The sequence below is a fragment of the Erinaceus europaeus genome, chromosome 18 (genome assembly GCF_950295315.1).
Source record: "Erinaceus europaeus chromosome 18, mEriEur2.1, whole genome shotgun sequence".
Lineage (NCBI taxonomy): Eukaryota > Metazoa > Chordata > Mammalia > Eulipotyphla > Erinaceidae > Erinaceus > Erinaceus europaeus.
In genome coordinates this window covers 76,507,083-76,527,602 of record NC_080179.1, presented here as the reverse complement: position 1 = coordinate 76,527,602, position 20,520 = coordinate 76,507,083, and the positions used below count along the sequence as shown (strand labels likewise).

Here is a 20,520-nt window from a genome sequence, read left to right as displayed (position 1 = left end):
TGTTGATTTGATTCTATAAGACATGATTTAGCACTGGGGGTGCAGTTCAGTGATAGATCACATGTTTGAGGCTCTGGGTTTGATCCCAATACCACAAAAAAGAAAATCCCTCATGATTTAGCGATTAAGTCCTTGCTAACTGATTAAAGGGTAAAGTTGGCCTCTTTCTTTGAGCCCCTCTTGGAGGGTTCAACCTAAGTGACAAAGACATAATGCCTTTGGAATCCTTCCTCTAAGGTAGCAGCACCAGGCTCTGGTTTAATTAAAATAATAATATTATAATTATTAATTAATCAATAATAATAATCCTTCCTCTAAGGTAGCAGCACCAGGCTCTGGTTTAATAATAATAATAATAAATAATAATAATAATGATAATTGGGGGTGGTGCAGGGGAGATAGCATAATGATTATGCAAAAAGACTCTTATACCTGGGACTTAAAATCCCAGGTTCAGTCCCCCTCACCATCACAAGCCAGAGCTGAGTAGCGCTCTGGTAAAATAAATAAATAAATCCAAAAATCCGGGACTTTTTAAAGACTCAGTTTGTGAAGCGGTAGCTCCTTCAAAGACTACCACGCTTGCCTCACTGGCCAGTTTAAGATGTTTGTTTTGTAGATGCATGATGCTTCCGTGTGTGTGTGTGTGTGTGTGTGTGTTCTTACTATAGTTGGCTCATATATTTAGTCAATTTCCAAACTGAAATTTAATGATGTGTCCTAATTATCTTTTTTTAAATTTATTTTCCCTTTTGTAGCCCTTGTTTTTTTATTATTATAGTAGTTATTATTATTGTTATTGATGTTGTCGTTGTTGGATAGGACAGAGAGAAATCGTGAGAGGAGAGGAAGACAGAGGGGGAGAGAAAGACAGACACCTGCAGACCTGCCTCACCGCCTGTGAAGCGACTCCCCTGCAGGTGGGGAGCCGGGGGCTCAAACCGGGATCCTTAACACCGGTCCTTGCGCCTCACGCCACATGTGCTTAACCTGCTGCACTACTGCCCGACTCCCCTAATTGTCATCTTACATGTTACTGTGTTCTTATATTTTCATCAAGAATTAGGTCAATATTGGTATAACTACTGCAGTTTCCAGTGGAGTGAACTGTATGGAATTATACCCCCATTACCTTACAATTTCATAAATCAATATTAAAGTTCTAATAAAAATATTAAAAAAAGAATTAGGTTAGCATCTCAGGCCAAGATCAATGAACAAACAAAAAGCAAAGTATTTGTCAGTAATAGAAGATAATTTGAGAAAAATTAGGAGATTCTGGATGTATTTCAGTTTTTCTAAGAGGAAAAAAAAATAATGCTGTATTATGTCTCTTATGAGTGAGCAGTAGGAATGAAATCACATGCAATGCATGAGAAACAGTACCTGAATGTATAAACTTTTACTTTAACAATTAGGCTTGTTTGTATATCTTTTTTTTTCCTTCCAGATAAAGAGCAAGAGGCGAGGGGAGGGAGAGAGAGAGAGAGAGAGAGAGGAGAGGAGAGGAGAGGAGAGGAGGAGAGCAGAGACACTACAGCACTGCTCCACTGCCTGTGGAGCTTCCCTTTGGCCTGGACTCCCGTGTGCTGGCTGGGCTCAAACCTTAGGTCCTTGTACACGCGACAGTGTGTGCGCTGCTAGTGAGCCATCTCCCAACCGTGGCAGTGGACTGTGTTTCCCACGAGGCTATTTCTAGGGCTCTGCATAAGCATGATGCATCTACTCCTGCCAAACTATTTATTTACTTTCCCTCTTGTTGCCCTTATTGTTTTTTATTATTGTTGTAGTAACTATTGTTGTTGTTCTTGATGTCGTCGTCGTTGGATAGGACAGAGAGAAATGGAGAGACGAGGGGAAGACAGAGAGGGGGAGAGAAAGACAGACACCTGCAGACCTGCTTCACCGCCTGTGAAGCGACTCCCCTGCAGGTGGGGAGCCGGGGCTCGAACTGGGATCGTTAAGCCTTGTGCTTCACGCCATGTGCACTTAGCCCACTGCACTACTGCCCGACTCCCTCTTATTTTTTATTTATTTATTTAGTTAGTTAGTATTTGCCTCCAGGGTTATCACTGGGGCTGTGTGCCAGCACTACGAATCCACTGCTCCTGGAGGCTATTTTCCCATGTTGTTGCCCTGGTGTGGTTGTTATTGTTGTTGTAGCTGTTGTCGGACAGGACAGAGAGAAATCGAGAGAGGAGGGAGAGAAAGACAGACACTTGCAGACCTGCTTCACCGCTTGCAAAGTGGAACACCCCACCCCCCACCCACACCCCCCGCCGCAGGTGGGAAGCTAGGGGCTTGAACTGGGATCCTTACGTCTTATTTATTTTGTAACAGGCGTTGAGACAGAGCTAGAGCAGGAAGACGCCACAAGACTGCTCTCTGGTCTGGGAAGCTTCCCCTGTGCACGCGTGACCATGTGATGAGTTGGGGGGGGGGCTCTAGCCTTGGCCTTCACACATGGTAAAGTGTGTGCTCTACTGGGCGGGCGATCCCCCCACCTGGAATTACTTTTTTTAAAAGACTTATTTATGTAGCAACGTAGAGAATGAAAGAGTCAGAGCAATACTGCATTCTGCCATATGTGGTTTGATAGAGTCAAGCCCAGGACGTCATGCAAGCAAGGTTTTTACTGTACCACTGAATCACAGTCTTTGGGTCAGGGCTGTCCAGTGGTAGAGGCTGTGCCTTGCCTGCTTGAGGCCTTCAGATCAATGACAAGGGCATTCCACAAGCCAAGAAGGTCAATATCGGAACATCATTGATTGTCAGGTGTGATTATTGGAATCTTTAAACTTGTCTACTGTAGCCATAAAAGCTAACACTAGGGGGTTGGGCGGTGGCGCAGCGGGTTAAGCGCACGTGGCACAAAGCGCAGGGACCGGCATAAGGGTCCCAGTTCGAGCCCCCAGCTCCCCACCTGCAGGGGAAGCAGGTCTGCAGGTGTCTGTCTTTCTCTCCCCCTCTGTCTTTCCCTCCTCTCTCCGTTTCTCTGTGTCCTATCCAACAACGAACAACATCAACAATGGCAATAATAATAACCACAACGAGGCTGCAACAACAAGGGCAACAAAAGGGGGAAAAATTGGCCTCCAGGAGCGGTGGATTCATGGTGCAGGCACCGAGCCCAGCAATAACCCTGGAGGGGAAAAAAAAAAAAAAGCTAACACGAGGCTTTTCTAGCTCCTATTCCTTCTATGTTTGCTTCTACCGGCTTTTAGCTTTTTTGCCAGTTGTGCTCCTGGTTCACATGGTACTGCTGCACCAGGACTCTTACAAACACCATGGAAACAGCTCTTACTGTGGCCGCCCTTTTCCATTACCCTCTGGAAGGCTCCAAGTCTGTGAGCAGGTAAGCTGTATTACTGTTAATAGCCACGTTTAAAACTTCTATGTATGCTTTTGAAAAAAATCTCAAATCTCGACATTTATGATATCTAATGGACTCCCTAATGTGTTTGTTGTTGTTGTTTGTTTTGGTTTTTTTCTCCCTAATGGTCATAAAAGTTCTTAAACAAGGGGGCTGGGCAGTGGCACACTTGGTTGAGCACACATATCTCCATGTGCTAGGTAGGGTCCAGGTTCATGCCTCCACTCGCAACCTGCGGGGAGTGTGCTTCAGGAGTGACAACGACGCAGGTCTGCAGTGTCTTTCTCTTTTTCTGTTTCCCCCCCTTCTCTCTCTCTTTTTAAATTTTTTGTGACCTTCATTTATCGGATAGAGGCAGTCAGAAATTGAGAGGGAAGGGAGAGAGAGGAAGAGTGACAGAGAGACACCTGCAGCCCTGCTTCCCTAAGCAAATAGAGAGCTTCTGGGCCTGACTTGGCTGTATGTCCACACCATGTTGATTCTGGTTTCTCTTCAATAGTTAGAAGGTCTGGCAACACTGAGGGCCAGGACATGTCTCCCTGACCTGCCGCAGCCCTCAAGCAGCCTTGCCTCCTGTCTGTCAACATTCAAATTTGCTGCACATGCCTTTCCCATACTCACCAGTGTTACAAATCCTGTCAGGTTTTACTAGTTAGTATAATCAGACCACAAAGTTGTTCTGCGTGCATTTTCACTGTTAGCAGGGCAAAGTGAATTTCCATGTGAAAATGTACTGATCGTAGTTTCTCATGATTAAATTATCTGTATGATTAAATTGTTATTTTTTAAATGTTTTTTATTTATTTATTATTGGATACAGACAGAGAGAAATTGAGAAAGGAGGGGGAGATAGAGAGGGAGAGAGACAGAGAGACACCTGCAGCCCTGCTTCACTCATGAAGCTTTCCCCCTGCAGGTGGGGACCAGGCTTGAACCCGGGTCCTTGCGCACTGTAATGTGTGCGCTTAGCCAGGTGTGCCACCGCTGGCCCTGCTTAAATTATTAAATCATCTCCACCAGCCATTTATTGAGATATGTTCTAGCAGTGAGAGTCTACCTTCCTGTCCATGATCATAAGAGGTTTGCATAGTGGGCGTTTTATCAGTCAGACACAGACATCTTTCAGTTGAACAGAATTACAAGGATAGCTTACTTTAAAAACAAACTCATATGTATTCAAACGCCTGTCACTGCCTATATCATCTTGTTTTTTTAAAATGTGCTTGTTGTTTTTCTTAGAGAAAGATGTTGTGTAATTCAGCATCTTAAAGAGACACGATCATTATTTTTAAAATATTTTTACTTATTTTAGATAGAAACAAAAATCGTGAGGGAAGCAGAAGATAGAAAGGTGGGGGCCAGGGACTTGAACCCTGGTCCTTACACACTGTAATGTGTGTATTCAACCAGGTGCACCACCACTTGGCCCCAAGAAACCATATTTTCCATTCATGAAAGCAATTGAAAGAGCTTTATAACTAGACATTAGAACACCTTTAGTAAGTTAAATCAACATTAAGACAGGGTAACTTCTTATTTGAAAATACTAAAATTAAGGAGTTAGAAATGGAAAAGACTGGGAGTTGGGCGGTAGCGCAGCGGGTTAAGTGCACGTGGCGCAAAGTGCAGGGACCAGCGTGAGGATCCCGGTTCGAGCCCCCGGCTCCCCACCTGCAGGGGAGTCGCTTCCCAGGCGGTGAAGCAGGTCTGCAGGTGTCTGTCTTTCTCTCCCCCTCTCTGTCTTCCCCTCCTCTCTCCATTTCTCTCTGTCCTGTCCAACAACAATGACAGCAATAACAACAATAATAACTACAACAATAAAACAGTAAGGGCAATGAAAGGGAATAAATAAATAAGAAATGGAAAAGGCTTTAGATGTTACCTATCTTTTTATGAATAAGAAAAACTTTAAGGATAAGAAAGCTTAAGTATCGTGCCTACATTCACATGACTATAGCAAAAGGAAAATGCTCTCATTAAAAAATGAAAGTAATGGGAGCGGGTGGTGGCACCCCTGCCTAGTGTGAATGTTATCATGTTCAGGGACCTGAGTTCAAGCCCCAATTCCCGCCTGCAGGGGAAAGTTTCATGAGCGATGAAGCAGTGCTGCAGGTGTTTCTTCTCCTCTCCCTCCTATTTATTTATTTATGTGTTTATGTCTGTATTTATGAGAAAGATAGGAGAGAGAGAAAGAACCAGACATCACTCTGGTACATGTGCTGCCGGGGACTGAACTCAGGACCTCATGCTTAGGAGTCTAGTGCTTTAACCACTGTGCCACCTCCAGGATCACTCCTCCCTCCTTCCCTCTTGAAATCTGTCTCTATCTAATAGTAATGATATAAAAAAGTCTTAAGGACCAATAAGCGTTCACGTCACAGAGAAAACAGCAGACTAGTCTCCTAGTATGTTAAACACCAGGCTCGTGTCCTAGTATGTTAAACACCAGGCTCGTGTCCTAGTATGTTAAACACCAGGCTCGTGTCCTAGTATGTTAAACACCAGGCTCGTGTCCTAGTGTGTTAAACAACAGCAGGCTCGTGTCCTAGTGTGTTCAACAGCAGCAGGCTCGTGTCCTAGTGTGTTAAACAGCAGCAGGCTTGTGTCCTAGTGTGTTCAACAGCAGCAGGCTCGTGTCCTAGTGTGTTAAACAGCAGCAGGCTCGTGTCCTAGTGTGTTAAACAGCAGGCCCGTGTCCTAGTTTGTTAAACAGCAGCAGGCTCGTGTCCTAGTGTGTTAAACAACAGCAGGCTCGTGTCCTAGTGTGTTCAACAGCAGCAGGCTTGTGTCCTAGTGTGTTAAACAGCAGCAGGCTCGTGTCCTAGTGTGTTCAACAGCAGCAGGCTCGTGTCCTAGTGTGTTCAACAGCAGGCTCGTGTCCTAGTGTGTTAAACAGCAGCAGGCTCGTGTCCTAGTGTGTTCAACAGCAGCAGGCTCGTGTCCTAGTGTGTTAAACAGCAGCAGGCTCGTGTCCTAGTGTGTTCAACAGCAGCAGGCTCGTGTCCTAGTGTGTTAAACAGCAGCAGGCTCGTGTCCTAGTGTGTTCAACAGCAGCAGGCTCGTGTCCTAGTGTGTTAAACAGCAGCAGGCTCGTGTCCTAGTGTGTTAAACAGCAGCAGGCTCGTGTCCTAGTGTGTTAAACAGCAGCAGGCTCGTGTCCTAGTGTGTTAAACAGCAGCAGGCTCGTGTCCTAGTGTGTTAAACAGCAGCAGGCTCGTGTCCTAGTGTGTTAAACAGCAGGCTCGTGTCCTAGTGTGTTAAACAGCAGCAGGCTCGTGTCCTAGTGTGTTAAACAGCAGCAGGCTCGTGTCCTAGTGTGTTAAACAGCAGCAGGCTCGTGTCCTAGTGTGTTAAACAGCAGGCCCGTGTCCTAGTTTGTTAAACAGCAGCAGGCTCGTGTCCTAGTGTGTTAAACAGCAGCAGGCTCGTGTCCTAGTGTGTTAAACAGCAGCAGGCTCGTGTCCTAGTGTGTTAAACAGCAGCAGGCTCGTGTCCTAGTGTGTTAAACAGCAGCAGGCTCGTGTCCTAGTGTGTTAAACAGCAGCAGGCTCGTGTCCTAGTGTGTTAAACAGCAGGCCCGTGTCCTAGTTAAACAGCAGCAGGCTCGTGTCCTAGTGTGTTAAACAGCAGCAGGCTCGTGTCCTAGTGTGTTAAACAGCAGGCCCGTGTCCTAGTTTGTTAAACAGCAGCAGGCTCGTGTCCTAGTGTGTTAAACAGCAGCAGGCTCGTGTCCTAGTGTGTTAAACAGCAGCAGGCTCGTGTCCTAGTGTGTTAAACAGCAGCAGGCTCGTGTCCTAGTGTGTTAAACAGCAGGCCCGTGTCCTAGTTTGTTAAACAGCAGCAGGCTCGTGTCCTAGTGTGTTAAACAGCAGCAGGCTCGTGTCCTAGTGTGTTAAACAGCAGCAGGCTCGTGTCCTAGTGTGTTAAACAGCAGCAGGCTCGTGTCCTAGTGTGTTAAACAGCAGCAGGCTCGTGTCCTAGTGTGTTAAACAGCAGCAGGCTCGTGTCCTAGTGTGTTAAACAGCAGGCCCGTGTCCTAGTTTGTTAAACAACAGCAGGCTCGTGTCCTAGTGTGTTAAACAGCAGCAGGCTCGTGTCCTAGTGTGTTAAACAGCAGGCCCGTGTCCTAGTTTGTTAAACAGCAGCAGGCTCGTGTCCTAGTGTGTTAAACAGCAGCAGGCTCGTGTCCTAGTGTGTTAAACAGCAGCAGGCTCGTGTCCTAGTGTGTTAAACAGCAGCAGGCTCGTGTCCTAGTGTGTTAAACAGCAGCAGGCTCGTGTCCTAGTGTGTTAAACAGCAGGCCCGTGTCCTAGTTTGTTAAACAGCAGCAGGCTCGTGTCCTAGTGTGTTAAACAGCAGCAGGCTCGTGTCCTAGTGTGTTAAACAGCAGGCCCGTGTCCTAGTTTGTTAAACAGCAGCAGGCTCGTGTCCTAGTGTGTTAAACAGCAGGCCCGTGTCCTAGTTTGTTAAACAGCAGCAGGCTCGTGTCCTAGTGTGTTAAACAGCAGCAGGCTCGTGTCCTAGTGTGTTAAACAGCAGGCTCGTGTCCTAGTGTGTTAAACAGCAGCAGGCTCGTGTCCTAGTATGTTGACCACACGTCTCCCTTGCTCGCCCACACAGTGTCAAGTACTGCGCCCTACTGGCACTGGCCTTCATAGTCCGTCCTACGGCCCTGATTCCATGGGTGCCTTTGCTCGCCAGGCATTTCTGGCAAGACCAGAAGAAGACTGATCTTATTTTACATCAATTCTTACCTATTGGGTAAGTATGGCTATGCCGTCTGCTGATTTTAGTAACCTAGAAAGTACAGACCATAAACTAGATTTAATATTTCTTAGTTACTACATCTTTTTTCAAAATTGCCTTATTTATTGGATAAAGACAGCCAGAAATTGAGTGGGAAGGGGGTGACAGAGAGGGAGAGAGACACCTGCAGCCCTGCTTCACCATTCATAAAGTTTTCCCCCTGCAGGTGGGGACCAGTAGCTTGAACCCAGGTCCTTGCGCACTGTAACCTGCCTGCTCAACTAGGTGTGTCACCACCCGGCCCCTATTCGTTACTTCTTCTAATGGCAGATCAAAGAAATAGAATATTTCCATGTTTACATTGTGTATTTATGACTTTAACTGACTGTGTTTTAACTTAAAACCTTTTCAGTTTCCTTTTAAAAATTTTTTAAAATTATCTTTATTTATTTATTGGATAGAAAGAGCCAAAGATTGAGAATGAAGGGGGTGACAGAGAAGGGAGAGAGACAGACACTTGCCACGCTGCTTCACCACTCACAAAGATTTCCCTGTGCAGGTGTGGATCAGGGACTTGAACCTGGGTCCTTGCACGTTGCAGCATGTGTACCCATGCAGGCGCAGCACCACCCGGTGCCTCAATCGCTTTATTATTGGTGTTGTTACTAACACTGACCAGAGCAGCGCTCGCCTGTGTCTGTTGGCGGTGCCAGGTATTGAGCGCGGGCTCTGGCGTGCAGGGCCTGCACGGGCTCCTGTGCTCACTCCCCGGCATAACTCCCCTCTTCCCTTTCTTTCCCTTTTTTTTTTATTTCCTGACTGAAGCACTGCATCGCTCTATAGTATGGTGAAGCAAGGGCTTGAACCTGAGACTTCAGAGCCTCAATCATAAAGCCTTTCGCATCACCATTATGCTGTCCAACCCGGTTTTTTTTTGTCTGTCTGTTTGTTTGGTTGGTTGGTTTTCATAATATATAGAAAGTTCCACAGTGGGAGAGAGAGCAAGAAAAAACTACGTACAGCAGCACGTGCACTCTACCTGGTGAGCCGCCACTCGGCCCGCTCTCAGATTTCTGATAAGCCAGAGCTGGCTTCTGATTGAGCCTCGTAACAGTTTTGTCTATGCTGCACGGCCTTTAAGGTAACCAGCTGCATATCCATATCCATATGCATATTTAGCGTCTGAATACAAAGAAAGCCTCACGGTGCTCTGCTAGTCAGCTTTCTGACCGACGTATTCCTATATCTACTTACTTTCACAGGACCTTGAGAATTTGGAACTTTAGTTTACTGCATTTCGTATGAAACAAAACATAGTTCATCTGCCTTTCAGATGCCACATTTGCTCACCAATAGCAAGATGAGAAGAATAAAATATGGGACCTCGTTTTATAAGACACTGTTTGCTAATAAATTTGAGAGCTTATATACAGTGAACAAATTGCTAGAAAAATACAACTTACCAAAACAGACAGAATAAGAAAATCTAGTATGTGGTGTGTGTGTGTGTGTGTGATGTGTGTGTGTGTGTGTGTGTGTGTGTGTGTGTGTGGTGTGTGTGTGTGTGTGTGGTGTGTGTGTGTGTGTGTGTGCATGCGTGTGTGTGAGAGAGAGAGAGAGAGAAAGAGAGGGAGAGAGAGATGGTTTGTTTCACTAGTGAATCCTACCATAAATTTAAGGGAAAATTAGATACCGGTTCACATGAAAAAGGGTTGTGTGGTGGCTCACCCAGTGGTAACTTCACAAAGGGACTAGAGAGATAGCATAGCGGTTAGAGCGAGCGCACATTACAGTTCAGGGCCTTGGTCCTCACCCGGCAGGGACAGATGTGCAAGGTTATCACTGGTGCTCAGTGCCTGCACGGCAACCCCAGCGCTCCTGGTGGCTGTGTTTTCCTTTCTTTGGTAGAGCGTGACAGACAGAGGAAGAGTGAGAGGCAGAGGGAAGACACACTTGCATTGACGCTGCACTGCTTGTGAAGCCTTCTCTCTGCAGGTGGGGAGTAGGACCTTGAAAAAGGTCTCAGTGATGATGATGTGTGTGCTATACTAGGTGCAACACCCACCTGGCCCCTTGCTTTAAAAAAAAAAAAAAAAAAAAAAAAATATATATATATATATATATATATATATATATATATATATATATATATATATGGGATCGGACGGTAGCGCAGCGGGTTAAGTGCAGGTGGTACAAAGCACAAGGACCGGCGTAAGGATCCCAGTTCGAGCCCCCGGCTCCCCACCTGCAGGGGAGTCGCTTCCCAGGCGGTGAAGCAGGTCTGCAGGTGTCTGTCTTTCTCTCCCCCTCTGTCTTCCCTCCTCTCCATTTCTCTCTGTCCTATCTAACAACAACAGCAATAACTACAACAATGAAAAAGGGGCAACAAAAGGAAATATATAAAAAAATTAAAAAATATATATAAGTATATATATGTGTGTGTGTATGTGTGTATATATATATATATATTTTTTTTTTTTGAGAGAGAGAGAGCACTTGTGTTTATGAAGGAGAGAAAGCCAGAGAATCACTCTGGGACATGTAGAGCTAGGGGTTGAACTTGTGACCTCGTGCTTGGGAAGTTCAAAGCCTTACTCACTTGCCAGTTCCTTGGCTGCATGTAACACAGTTTAGGATGTTTAGAATGACTAAGTGCAGAGCACCTGCAGACTCTGTTTAGGATGACTAAGTGCAGGCACCTGCAGACTCTGTTTAGGATGACTAAGTGCAGAGCACCTGCAGACTCTGTTTAGGATGACTAAGTGCAGAGCACCTGCAGACTCTGTTTAGGATGACTAAGTGCAGGGTACCTGCAGACTCTGTTTAGGATGACTAAGTGCAGGGCACCTGCAGACTCTGTTTAGGATGACTAAGTGCAGAGCACCTGCAGACTCTGTTTAGGATGACTAAGTGCAGAGCACCTGCAGACTCTGTTTAGGATGACTAAGTGCAGAGCACCTGCAGACTCTGTTTAGGATGACTAAGTGCAGAGCACCTGCAGACTCTGTTTAGGATGACTAAGTGCAGAGCACCTGCAGACTCTGTTTAGGATGACTAAGTGCAGAGCACCTGCAGACTCTCACGCCATCACCGGGTCTTCCGTGCGTCCAGAATGTTAACAGCCACTGTGCTTTGTTTTTCAGATTTGTCGCTCTGAGTTTGTCTCTGATAATTGATCGTATTTTTTCTGGTCAAGTAAGTAAAAGTAGAGCTAAAGGTTTGTAATTTCGCCATTTATTCACACTGAAATCTCAACCTGACTCTTAAGTCCATGAGTACTTGGGAGATAAGCAAGTCATTTTATGAAGATGACACGGGGCCGGGCCCAGTACCGGCAGAGTAGGGAGGACCTGTGTTTTCCATCTCCAGCAACAAGAGCAAAGCCACCATGGAAAGCGTGCAGACATGGACCTGAAGCCCCAGGGAGCCTCCACAGCAAGGGACGGACACACAGTGAGCAGCCAAGCAACCAGGACAGAGCGAGGCGCCCTCCACCAAGAAAGCGAGCCCTCGGCGGACAGCAAGGCCCAGCTGGGAGGAGAGCTCTAAGGTATGGGACCTTGGCCTGGGGAGCAGGCTGCGGGTCATACTGCACTCCCAGTATCCCAGTCCTGTTAGAATTTCAGACCGCGAGGCAGAAGACCGGAGTTATAAACCGGGTGGGCTGCTGCAGCAGCTCTCCGAACGGCCTCTGTGGCAGAGCTGACAGACACCTTGTTGGAAGGTGTCCCCAGAGCGACAGGCTCTGAGCCTGGAGGAGAGCTCCACTCCCAGCTCCCAGCAGATTCGGTGGAGTGTCCAGAGATAGTCATTAAGACTGTTGACTCCTGGCAGACACACCCAGCCCTTCCCAGCTCACTGAACCCTTGCAGTCAGAAAATGCCCTGTAGACCTCCAAAGCCAGTCAGCATGGGGACCCCTGCCTGCCCTGCTCCCAGACTCAGTCACCTGCCCGCCCTGGAGTGCAGCACCGTCACCAGCTGGAGCCAAGGCCCGTGTCACGTGCAGACCTGAGCCTGCCTTGACGACATGGTGGCTGCCGGACACTCGCAGCCTCGACTCTCGGCCGCTACCCAGTTTGGCTCCATCCACCTCAGTGCCGCAGTCTGTCAGGCACTTGCCCCGGCAGGTCCTCACACAGCATCAAGCATAACGAGGAGACAAAGGAAATCGCCCAGACTGTTGGATCAAGACAGCACCTCGGAGAACTCCCCAGATTTCCTACAGAGGATTCAAAGCAGTGGTTCCAGGAATGCTTCCAGAAATGAGTACAATGGGAGAAAACTTCAACACGTCAAAGAATGTACAAGAAAAGTCCTGAAAGAAGTGATAAAGAACAAAGAGTAGAGGAGCCGCCAAAAAGACAGAAAGATCGAAGCTGTGAGCTCAAGGGTGAAGTAGAGGAAAACACTCGCTCCCCACCACACACCACCAAAAAACAAACCAAAACCAAGCAAAAACAAACGAAGCTAATACAAGCACTAAGGGACAACATCAAAAGGGAGAACATTTGTATCCTAGGGATGCCGGGAGGACAGAGAGAAGGGACAAAGCTCTCCGTCCAAGGACAGCGGCTGCGCACCTGTCAAGTGTGCACGTTGCCGTGTCCAAGGACCCAGGTTCACACCCACCCTCATCTGCAGAGGGGAAGCTGCACAAGTGCTGAAGCAGATCTGCAGATGTCTTTCTCCCTCTCTTTCCCTCCCCTCTCAATTTCTCTGTCCATCCTATTAGATATAATAGAAAGGGGAAAAAGTGAAAAAGAAAAAAAATGGCTGTTTGGAACAGTGGATTAATAGTACTGTCACTCAGCTCCAGCCATAACTCTGGTGGCAATAAAATTAAAAAAAAAAAAAAATTCAAGAGTTTCCCCAAGGGCCCGGGTGTTGGCACACCCAGTTGAGCACACACGTTACAGTGCTCAAGGACCCAGGTTCAAGCCCCTGGTCCCCAACTGCAGGGGGGAAAGCTTCACGAGTGGTGAAGCAGTGCTGCAGGTGTCTCTCTGCCTCTTTCCCTCTCCATCTCCCCTTTCCTCTCAATTTCTGGCTGTCTCTATCCAAGAAATAAAGATAGTAAAAATAAATAAATAAATAAATAAAATTAAAAAAAGACTTTCCCCAAACTGAAGAAAGTGACAGACACTCAGATCCAAGGGATTCTAAGAATTTCAAATGGGCCAGGTGGTGGGGCACCTGGTAGAATACTTACGTGCGTGAGGGCTTGGTCAAATTCCACCTGCAAGAAAAGAATCTTCATAAGCAGTAAAGCAGTGTTGCAGATGTCTTCTACTCTCTCTCTCCCTCTCTACTTCTGTCTCTATCAGATTGAGAGAGAGACAGAGACAGAGAGAAGGGAAATGGCTACCAGGAGCAATGGAGCTGCTGTGTAGGTACCAAGCCCCAGCAATAACCTGGTGGCCAAGAAAAAAAAAAAAAAATCTAAAAAACCCCTAATAAATGCATCCAAAACACATAAGTATTGTAATGGCAGAGATCAACGATAAAGAATTTTATTTTGTTGGTTTCTTTCTTTTTTTAATTAGTTAAAGAGTTTTAAAGTCAGCAATAGAAAACTAAGGAGTTTCATTTAAGGGAATTATTCATAAGACCATCAACTGATTTTCAACAGAAATTGTACAGGCCAGAAAGGAATGTTACGATAAATTTAAAGTTTAAAATGGAAAAGGCTTCCATGTCAAGTAAATACTCTGTCCAGCTAAGTCACTGTTCCAGTTTGGAGGAATGATAAGGCTTTCCAACGAGCAATTTAAAGGAACTCAATAGACCTAAATAGACCCAACAAGAAATGCTGAAGGGATTTCTGTAAAAGAAAACGTTTGGGTAGCACACCTGGTTAAGTCCATGTAGTGCGAAGCCCAAGGACCAGTGCAACGATCCCCCTTTGAGTCCCTGGCTCCCCACCTGCAAGGCGGTCACTTTGCAAGCAGTGAAGCAGGTGTGCAGGTGTCTGTTTTTCTCTCTCCCTGTCTTCCCCTCCCCTCAAATTTCTCTGTCCTATCCAAAAAAGAATTTTTAAATGGCCACAGGAACAGTAGATTTATAGTGCAGGCACCGAGCCCCGGCAATAACCCTGGAGGCAAAAAAGAAAAACAGAAAAACTAAAAAGAATAATTGGGGGGGACGCAGAGAGAGCATAATGGTTATGCAAATATACAAAGAAACTGTCATGCCTGAGGCTTCAAGGTCCCAGGTTCTATCATCTGTACCATCATAACCTCAGCAGTGCCCTGGAAAAAAAAACAAAGTGGGGGCAAGGGAGATAGCATAATGGTAATTCAAAACGGTTTTACCTGAAACTCCAAAGATCCCACTTTCAGTCTGCTAAGACACCGTGAAGGCGGTACCATAGCTAAGCAATGCTTTGGAGGTGGTGGTGGTGGTGGTGGTGTTGGTAATAGTAATCTGAACAGTCAGTGCTCTGGTATAATAGCAGCAAAAGTTTCACTATATGCTTAAACAAATTACATACTTAATTTTGTTGTAGTTTCCTTGTGTGAAAATGATTGTAGTAACTTGTTGGATAATGTTGGAGGACTAAGTGATATACTGCATATAAAATGTTTATTCACAATCCCCTGGCCCAAGTGAGAACTGCTGTTAGCATTCTGCTTTGTGCTATAATTCACACTAATATTTTCAAAGCTTTGTCTTAATAGAGAATATATATTATATGGTACTAGAGTAAAATTTTAATTAGCATAACATTCGTAACAATTATTAATGGGGGCTGGGTGGTAGCACAGCGGGTTAAGCACACACAGAGCAAAGCACAAGGACCGGAGTAAGGATCCCGGTTCGAGCCCCCGGCTCCCCACCTGCAGGGAAGTCGCTTCAAGGGCGGTGAAGCAGGTCTGCAAGTGTCTCTCTCTCTCTCCCCTTCTGTCTTCCCCTCCTCTCTCTATTTCTCTGTCCTATACAACAACGACAACAGCTATAACAACAATAACAACCACAACAAGGGCAACAAAATGGGGAAAATAGCCTCCAGGAGCTTTGGATTCGTAGTGTTGGCACTCAGGCCCAGTGATAACCCTAGAGGCAAAAAAATTTACTTATAATTGTGTTTAAAACTTGTATTATTTTTCTGGGGGAACTATTTCCTGACCCTCAGACATTACATTGCCATGTGGGAGGACCCAGATTGGAACAGCACCATGCAGGGTACCAGAGGAAGCTTCACGAACGGTGGGACAGTCTTTCCTCTGCCTCTGACATTAAAAAATGGAAAAGATATATGAATGTTTAGTCATACTTGACTCTCAGAATGTTTTAACATTTTAACAAAAAGCAGTACTTCGAACATTTAAAAACGCTAAAGCTTACATAACAAGCCAGTAATAATACCTTGACGTGGTTATTATTCAAAAGAAAAAAATTTGTCATTGTTGGGACTTGACTGCTCTGGGTCCACTTTTTCTGCTAGAGACACAGAAAGGGAGAGACACCACAGCGCTGAAGCGTCCGCTAGTGCTATCGGACTCCCATGGGGTCCGCCAGGGGTTCAAGCCTGGGTTACATTCATGGCAAAGTAGGCACCTTCTCAGATGAGCTATCTCACCACCCCAAATCAAAGTCATTATGGCAAACTATTTACAAAGATCATCATCCTGAGAGGAAACACCAAAGCCTCACTTCAGCATAGGCAGTGTCAGGGATCCAATGTGGGACTTGATGCTTGCAAGCCCAAGGCCACTTAGTGTAAATAATCCCATAGTTTTCAGGTTTCATTCTGAAGGTTTCGTGTCAAAAGTCCACAGTGTGCCTTCGTGCCAAATATTCACTCCCGGCGTTAACATGTTTGTTTCTTTCCTTAAATCACGCCAGTGGACCCTGGTTCAGTGGAACTTTTTGAAATTCAACGTGCTGCAGAACATAGGGGCATTTTATGGCCGTCACCCATGGCACTGGTACCTCAGCCAAGGATTCCTGGTCGTCCTGGGCCCTCACTTGCCCCTTTTCATTCACGGCTGCTTTGTAGCCCCAAAGAGGCACCGGGTATTTCTGGCGCCAGTGCTGTGGACACTGCTGGTGTACAGGTAAGTCGTGTGTCAGTAAGCTCTGTGAGCACTGCCAAGAAATGAGACTCCAACACAGTCAGTCAGCTTTCATCTAGAACTACATCAGCAGGTTTTTGCCAGCAGGTGTCACTTAGCAGGCAGGGAAGCAGCTAGTACCACTGACTCCTATAGTCTGCTCCCACTGAGGAAGTCCAGCCTTTCTAGGTGAGCAAGTTTGCTTCCAATAAACAAACTACAAGAATTCTGAGTATTGAAGGACCCGATAAATTGGGTTTTTTTTCAGTGAAGGTATATTCGTCTTTATCTCAAATTTGAATACAGTTTACTTGGATCAGTAAAAGAATCACTATTTTAGGATATAATTGGCAGCCAGGTGGTGGCACACCTGGTTGAGCCCATGTTACAACACACAAGGACTAGGGTTCGAGCCCCCAGTCCCTATCTGCAGGGGGAAAGCTTTGCAGGTGGTGAAGTAGGGCTGCAGGCGTCTGTCTCTATCACCCTCTTCCCCTCTCAATTTCTGGCTGTCTCTCTCCAATAAATACAGATGACATTTTTTAAATGATATAATTGTTTTAGGATTGCACATGGCAACAAATTAAGTTATTCGTAACACATCATCACCTTATAGCTGAAAAGTAATGAGACTGATTGGGAGAAAGTATTTCCTCTTAATATGTTTTGTTTTTTTTTGTAGCATGTTGAGTCACAAAGAATTCAGATTTATCTATCCAGTTTTACCGTTTTGTATGGTGTTCTGTGGTAAGTAGTTTAACATTTAAAACTTTTCAGATAGGGGCTGGAGGGTGATGCACTTGGTTGAGCGCACGTGTTACCATGCACAAGGACCTGGGTTCGAGTCCCCTGTCCCCACCTGCAAAGGGAAAGCTTTGCAAGTGGTAGAGTAGTGCTGCAGATGTCTCTGTGTATCTTTATTGGTTTTGCTTTCTAAACTTTTATTTTTGGCTTGTGATAGTGCCAGGGGTTGAACTTGGGAACTCTGATGCTTCAGGCAGAGTCTGTTGCCTTACCCTACCACATGCTCTTGCAAATGTGTCATAGCTAATAAACATTTGAGTACATGCGGAAAAATACCTTCAGTTTTTCTCAAACTGAATGTCAGATGATAGCATTTCTGTATCTGTAACAATAGCGGGGGGCTGTGTGCTGGGGTGCTCATGTCACAATGGGCAAAGACCCAGGTTTAAGCCCCCGTCCCACCTGTGGAGTGGGAGTTGGGGGCAGCTTCTCAAGCAACAAAGTGCTGCAGGTCTCTCTTCCCCATTCCCTCTTGATTTCTTTTTATTTTTTTATTTCTTTCTTTATTGGGGAATTAATGATTTACATTCAACAGTAAATACAATAGTTTGTACATGCATAACATTCCCCAGTTTCCCATTTAACAATACAACCCCCACTTTGTCATTTATCATCCTTCATGGACCTGTATTCTCCCCCGCCACCCACCCACCCCAGAGTCTTTTACTTGGGTGCAATATGCTTTGATTCTTATTTTTATCCAGTAAATAAATGACATATAAAAATATTTTTAGGGAGTTGGGCAGTAGCGCAGTGGGTTAAGCACACGTGGCGCAAAATGCAAGACCGGTGTAAGGATCCCGGTTCGAGCCCCCGGGCTCCCCACCTGCAGGGGAGTCGCTTCCCAGGCGGTGAAGCAGGTCTGCAGGTGTCTGTCTTTCTCTCCCCCTCTCTGTCTTCCCCTCCTCTCTCCATTTCTCTCTGTCCTATCCAACAACGACGACATCAATAACAACAATAATAAAACAAGGGCAACAAAAGGGAATAAATAAATATTTTAAAAATGTTTTTAAACTAGTAAAATGAGGGTGAGTACTTTCAGTTAGTGTCAAGTAGTAGGTAGGGTTTAAATGAGTTACAGGTCTTGAATTACTCCTGTTTCCCTTTTGAAGCATTTCTGCCCAGGTCAGCTTTGTTAGTGCAGGTCGATAGAATCGCTCAGTTAACCGGACACGTGTGAGTCACTGTAGTTAAAGGAGGTGTTGTGGCTGGTTGGCAGTGGTCCTGTGGCCCTGGCTCCAGCGGGAATGAGTGCTACGATTTTAGCTTGGCCAGAGTGGACACTGGGATGGGGACCCAGATTCCAAAACAATGTTGCTTAGTGGAGACCAAGTACATGGATTATCAGCAGGGGGTTAAGGAAACCTCCTGGCAGACCTATTCTTTTCCGGTGGAAAGACCCCCGTTCTCTTAGTCTTTCCAGCAGCTCTCCACGGGCTCGCGGGCAGTGCCCAGTGTGGGCGGAGGACTGGAGGAGGGAGAGACCTGAATTTTCCATTCACCTCGGTTTCCTCTACTTGGTTTGCGGTTTGCTGTGCAGTGTTAACTTTTAGAGACGATGGGGGAAGGAGTTACTCAGTCTCTCAAATTACCCACCACTCCAGTTGAGGAGAAGGGGCAGAAAGACCGAACTCTTTCTTTCAGAGTAGAAATTCATGTCGTCACTCAGACACTGCTGAGCCTCTCCCAGCAGTAACGGGGTACATTTCTCCTCACACACACCGCAAGCCAGGGCCTCATGCCGTCACTCAGACACTGCTGAGCCTCTCCCAGCAGTAACGGGGTACATTTCTCCTCACACACACCCCACGCCAGGGCCTCATGTCGTCACTCAGACACTGCTGAGCCTCTCCCAGCAGTAACGGGGTACATTTCTCCTCACACACACCCCACGCCAGGGCCTCATGTCGTCACTCAGACACTGCTGAGCCTCTCCCAGCAGTAACGGGGTACATTTCTCCTCACACACACCCCACGCCAGGGCCTCATGTCGTCACTCAGACACTGCTGAGACTCTCCCAGCAGTAACGGGGTACATTTCTCCTCACACACACCCCACGCCAGGGCCTCATGCCGTCACTCAGACACTGCTGAGCCTCTCCCAGCAGTAACGGGGTACATTTCTCCTCACACACACACACCAAGCCAGGGCCTCATGCCGTCACTCAGACACTGCTGAGCCTCTCCCAGCAGTAACGGGGTACATTTCTCCTCACACACACCCCACGCCAGGGCCTCATGTCGTCACTCAGACACTGCTGAGCCTCTCCCAGCAGTAACGGGGTACATTTCTCCTCACACACACCCCACGCCAGGGCCTCATGTCGTCACTCAGACACTGCTGAGCCTCTCCCAGCAGTAACGGGGTACATTTCTCCTCACACACACCCCACGCCAGGGCCTCATGCCGTCACTCAGACACTGCTGAGCCTCTCCCAGCAGTAACGGGGTACATTTCTCCTCACACACACCCCACGCCAGGGCCTCATGTCGTCACTCAGACACTGCTGAGCCTCTCCCAGCAGTAACGGGGTACATTTCTCCTCACACACACCAAGCCAGGGCCTCATGTCGTCACTCAGACACTGCTGAGCCTCTCCCAGCAGTAACGGGGTACATTTCTCCTCACACACACACCACGCCAGGGCCTCATGTCGTCACTCAGACACTGCTGAGCCTCTCCCAGCAGTAACGGGGTACATTTCTCCTCACACACACCCCACGCCAGGGCCTCATGTCGTCACTCAGACACTGCTGAGCCTCTCCCAGCAGTAACGGGGTACATTTCTCCTCACACACACCCCACGCCAGGGCCTCATGCCGTCACTCAGACACTGCTGAGCCTCTCCCAGCAGTAACGGGGTACATTTCTCCTCACACACACCCCACGCCAGGGCCTCATGCCGTCACTCAGACACTGCTGAGCCTCTCCCAGCAGTAACGGGGTACATTTCTCCTCACACACACCCCACGCCAGGGCCTCATGCCGTCACTCAGACACTGCTGAGCCTCTCCCAGCAGTAACGGGGTACATTTCTCCTCACACACACCCCACGCCAGGGCCTCATGCCGTCACTCAGACACTGCTGAGCCTCTCCCAGCAGTAACGGGGTACATTTCTCCTCACACACACCCCACGCCAGGGCCTCATGTCGTCACTCAGACACTGCTGAGCCTCTCCCAGCAGTAACGGGGTACATTTCTCCTCACACACACCCCACGCCAGGACCTCATGTCGTCACTCAGACACTGCTGAGCCTCTCCCAGCAGTAACGGGGTACATTTCTCCTCACACACACCCCACGCCAGGGCCTCATGTCGTCACTCAGACACTGCTGAGCCTCTCCCAGCAGTAACGGGGTACATTTCTCCTCACACACACCCCACGCCAGGGCCTCATGTCGTCACTCAGACACTGCTGAGCCTCTCCCAGCAGTAACGGGGTACATTTCTCCTCACACACACCCCACGCCAGGGCCTCATGTCGTCACTCAGACACTGCTGAGCCTCTCCCAGCAGTAACGGGGTACATTTCTCC

The 20,520-nt window shown here is 47.1% G+C and overlaps 1 protein-coding gene across 1 annotated transcript in view; it reads left to right on the top strand.

The window, feature by feature from the left end:
- The first annotated feature begins 3,091 nt into the window (after positions 1-3,091).
- The window catches only part of PIGB (phosphatidylinositol glycan anchor biosynthesis class B), a 30,404-nt gene continuing 12,975 nt past the window's right edge, over positions 3,092-20,520 (top strand). The window contains exons 1-5 of the mRNA XM_060178225.1: positions 3,092-3,355; positions 7,994-8,134; positions 11,266-11,317; positions 15,970-16,181; positions 16,861-16,925. Of these exons, the coding sequence (XP_060034208.1) occupies positions 3,288-3,355; positions 7,994-8,134; positions 11,266-11,317; positions 15,970-16,181; positions 16,861-16,925 (538 nt within the window). The 5' untranslated portion in view covers positions 3,092-3,287. The remainder of the gene's footprint in view (positions 3,356-7,993; positions 8,135-11,265; positions 11,318-15,969; positions 16,182-16,860; positions 16,926-20,520) is intronic.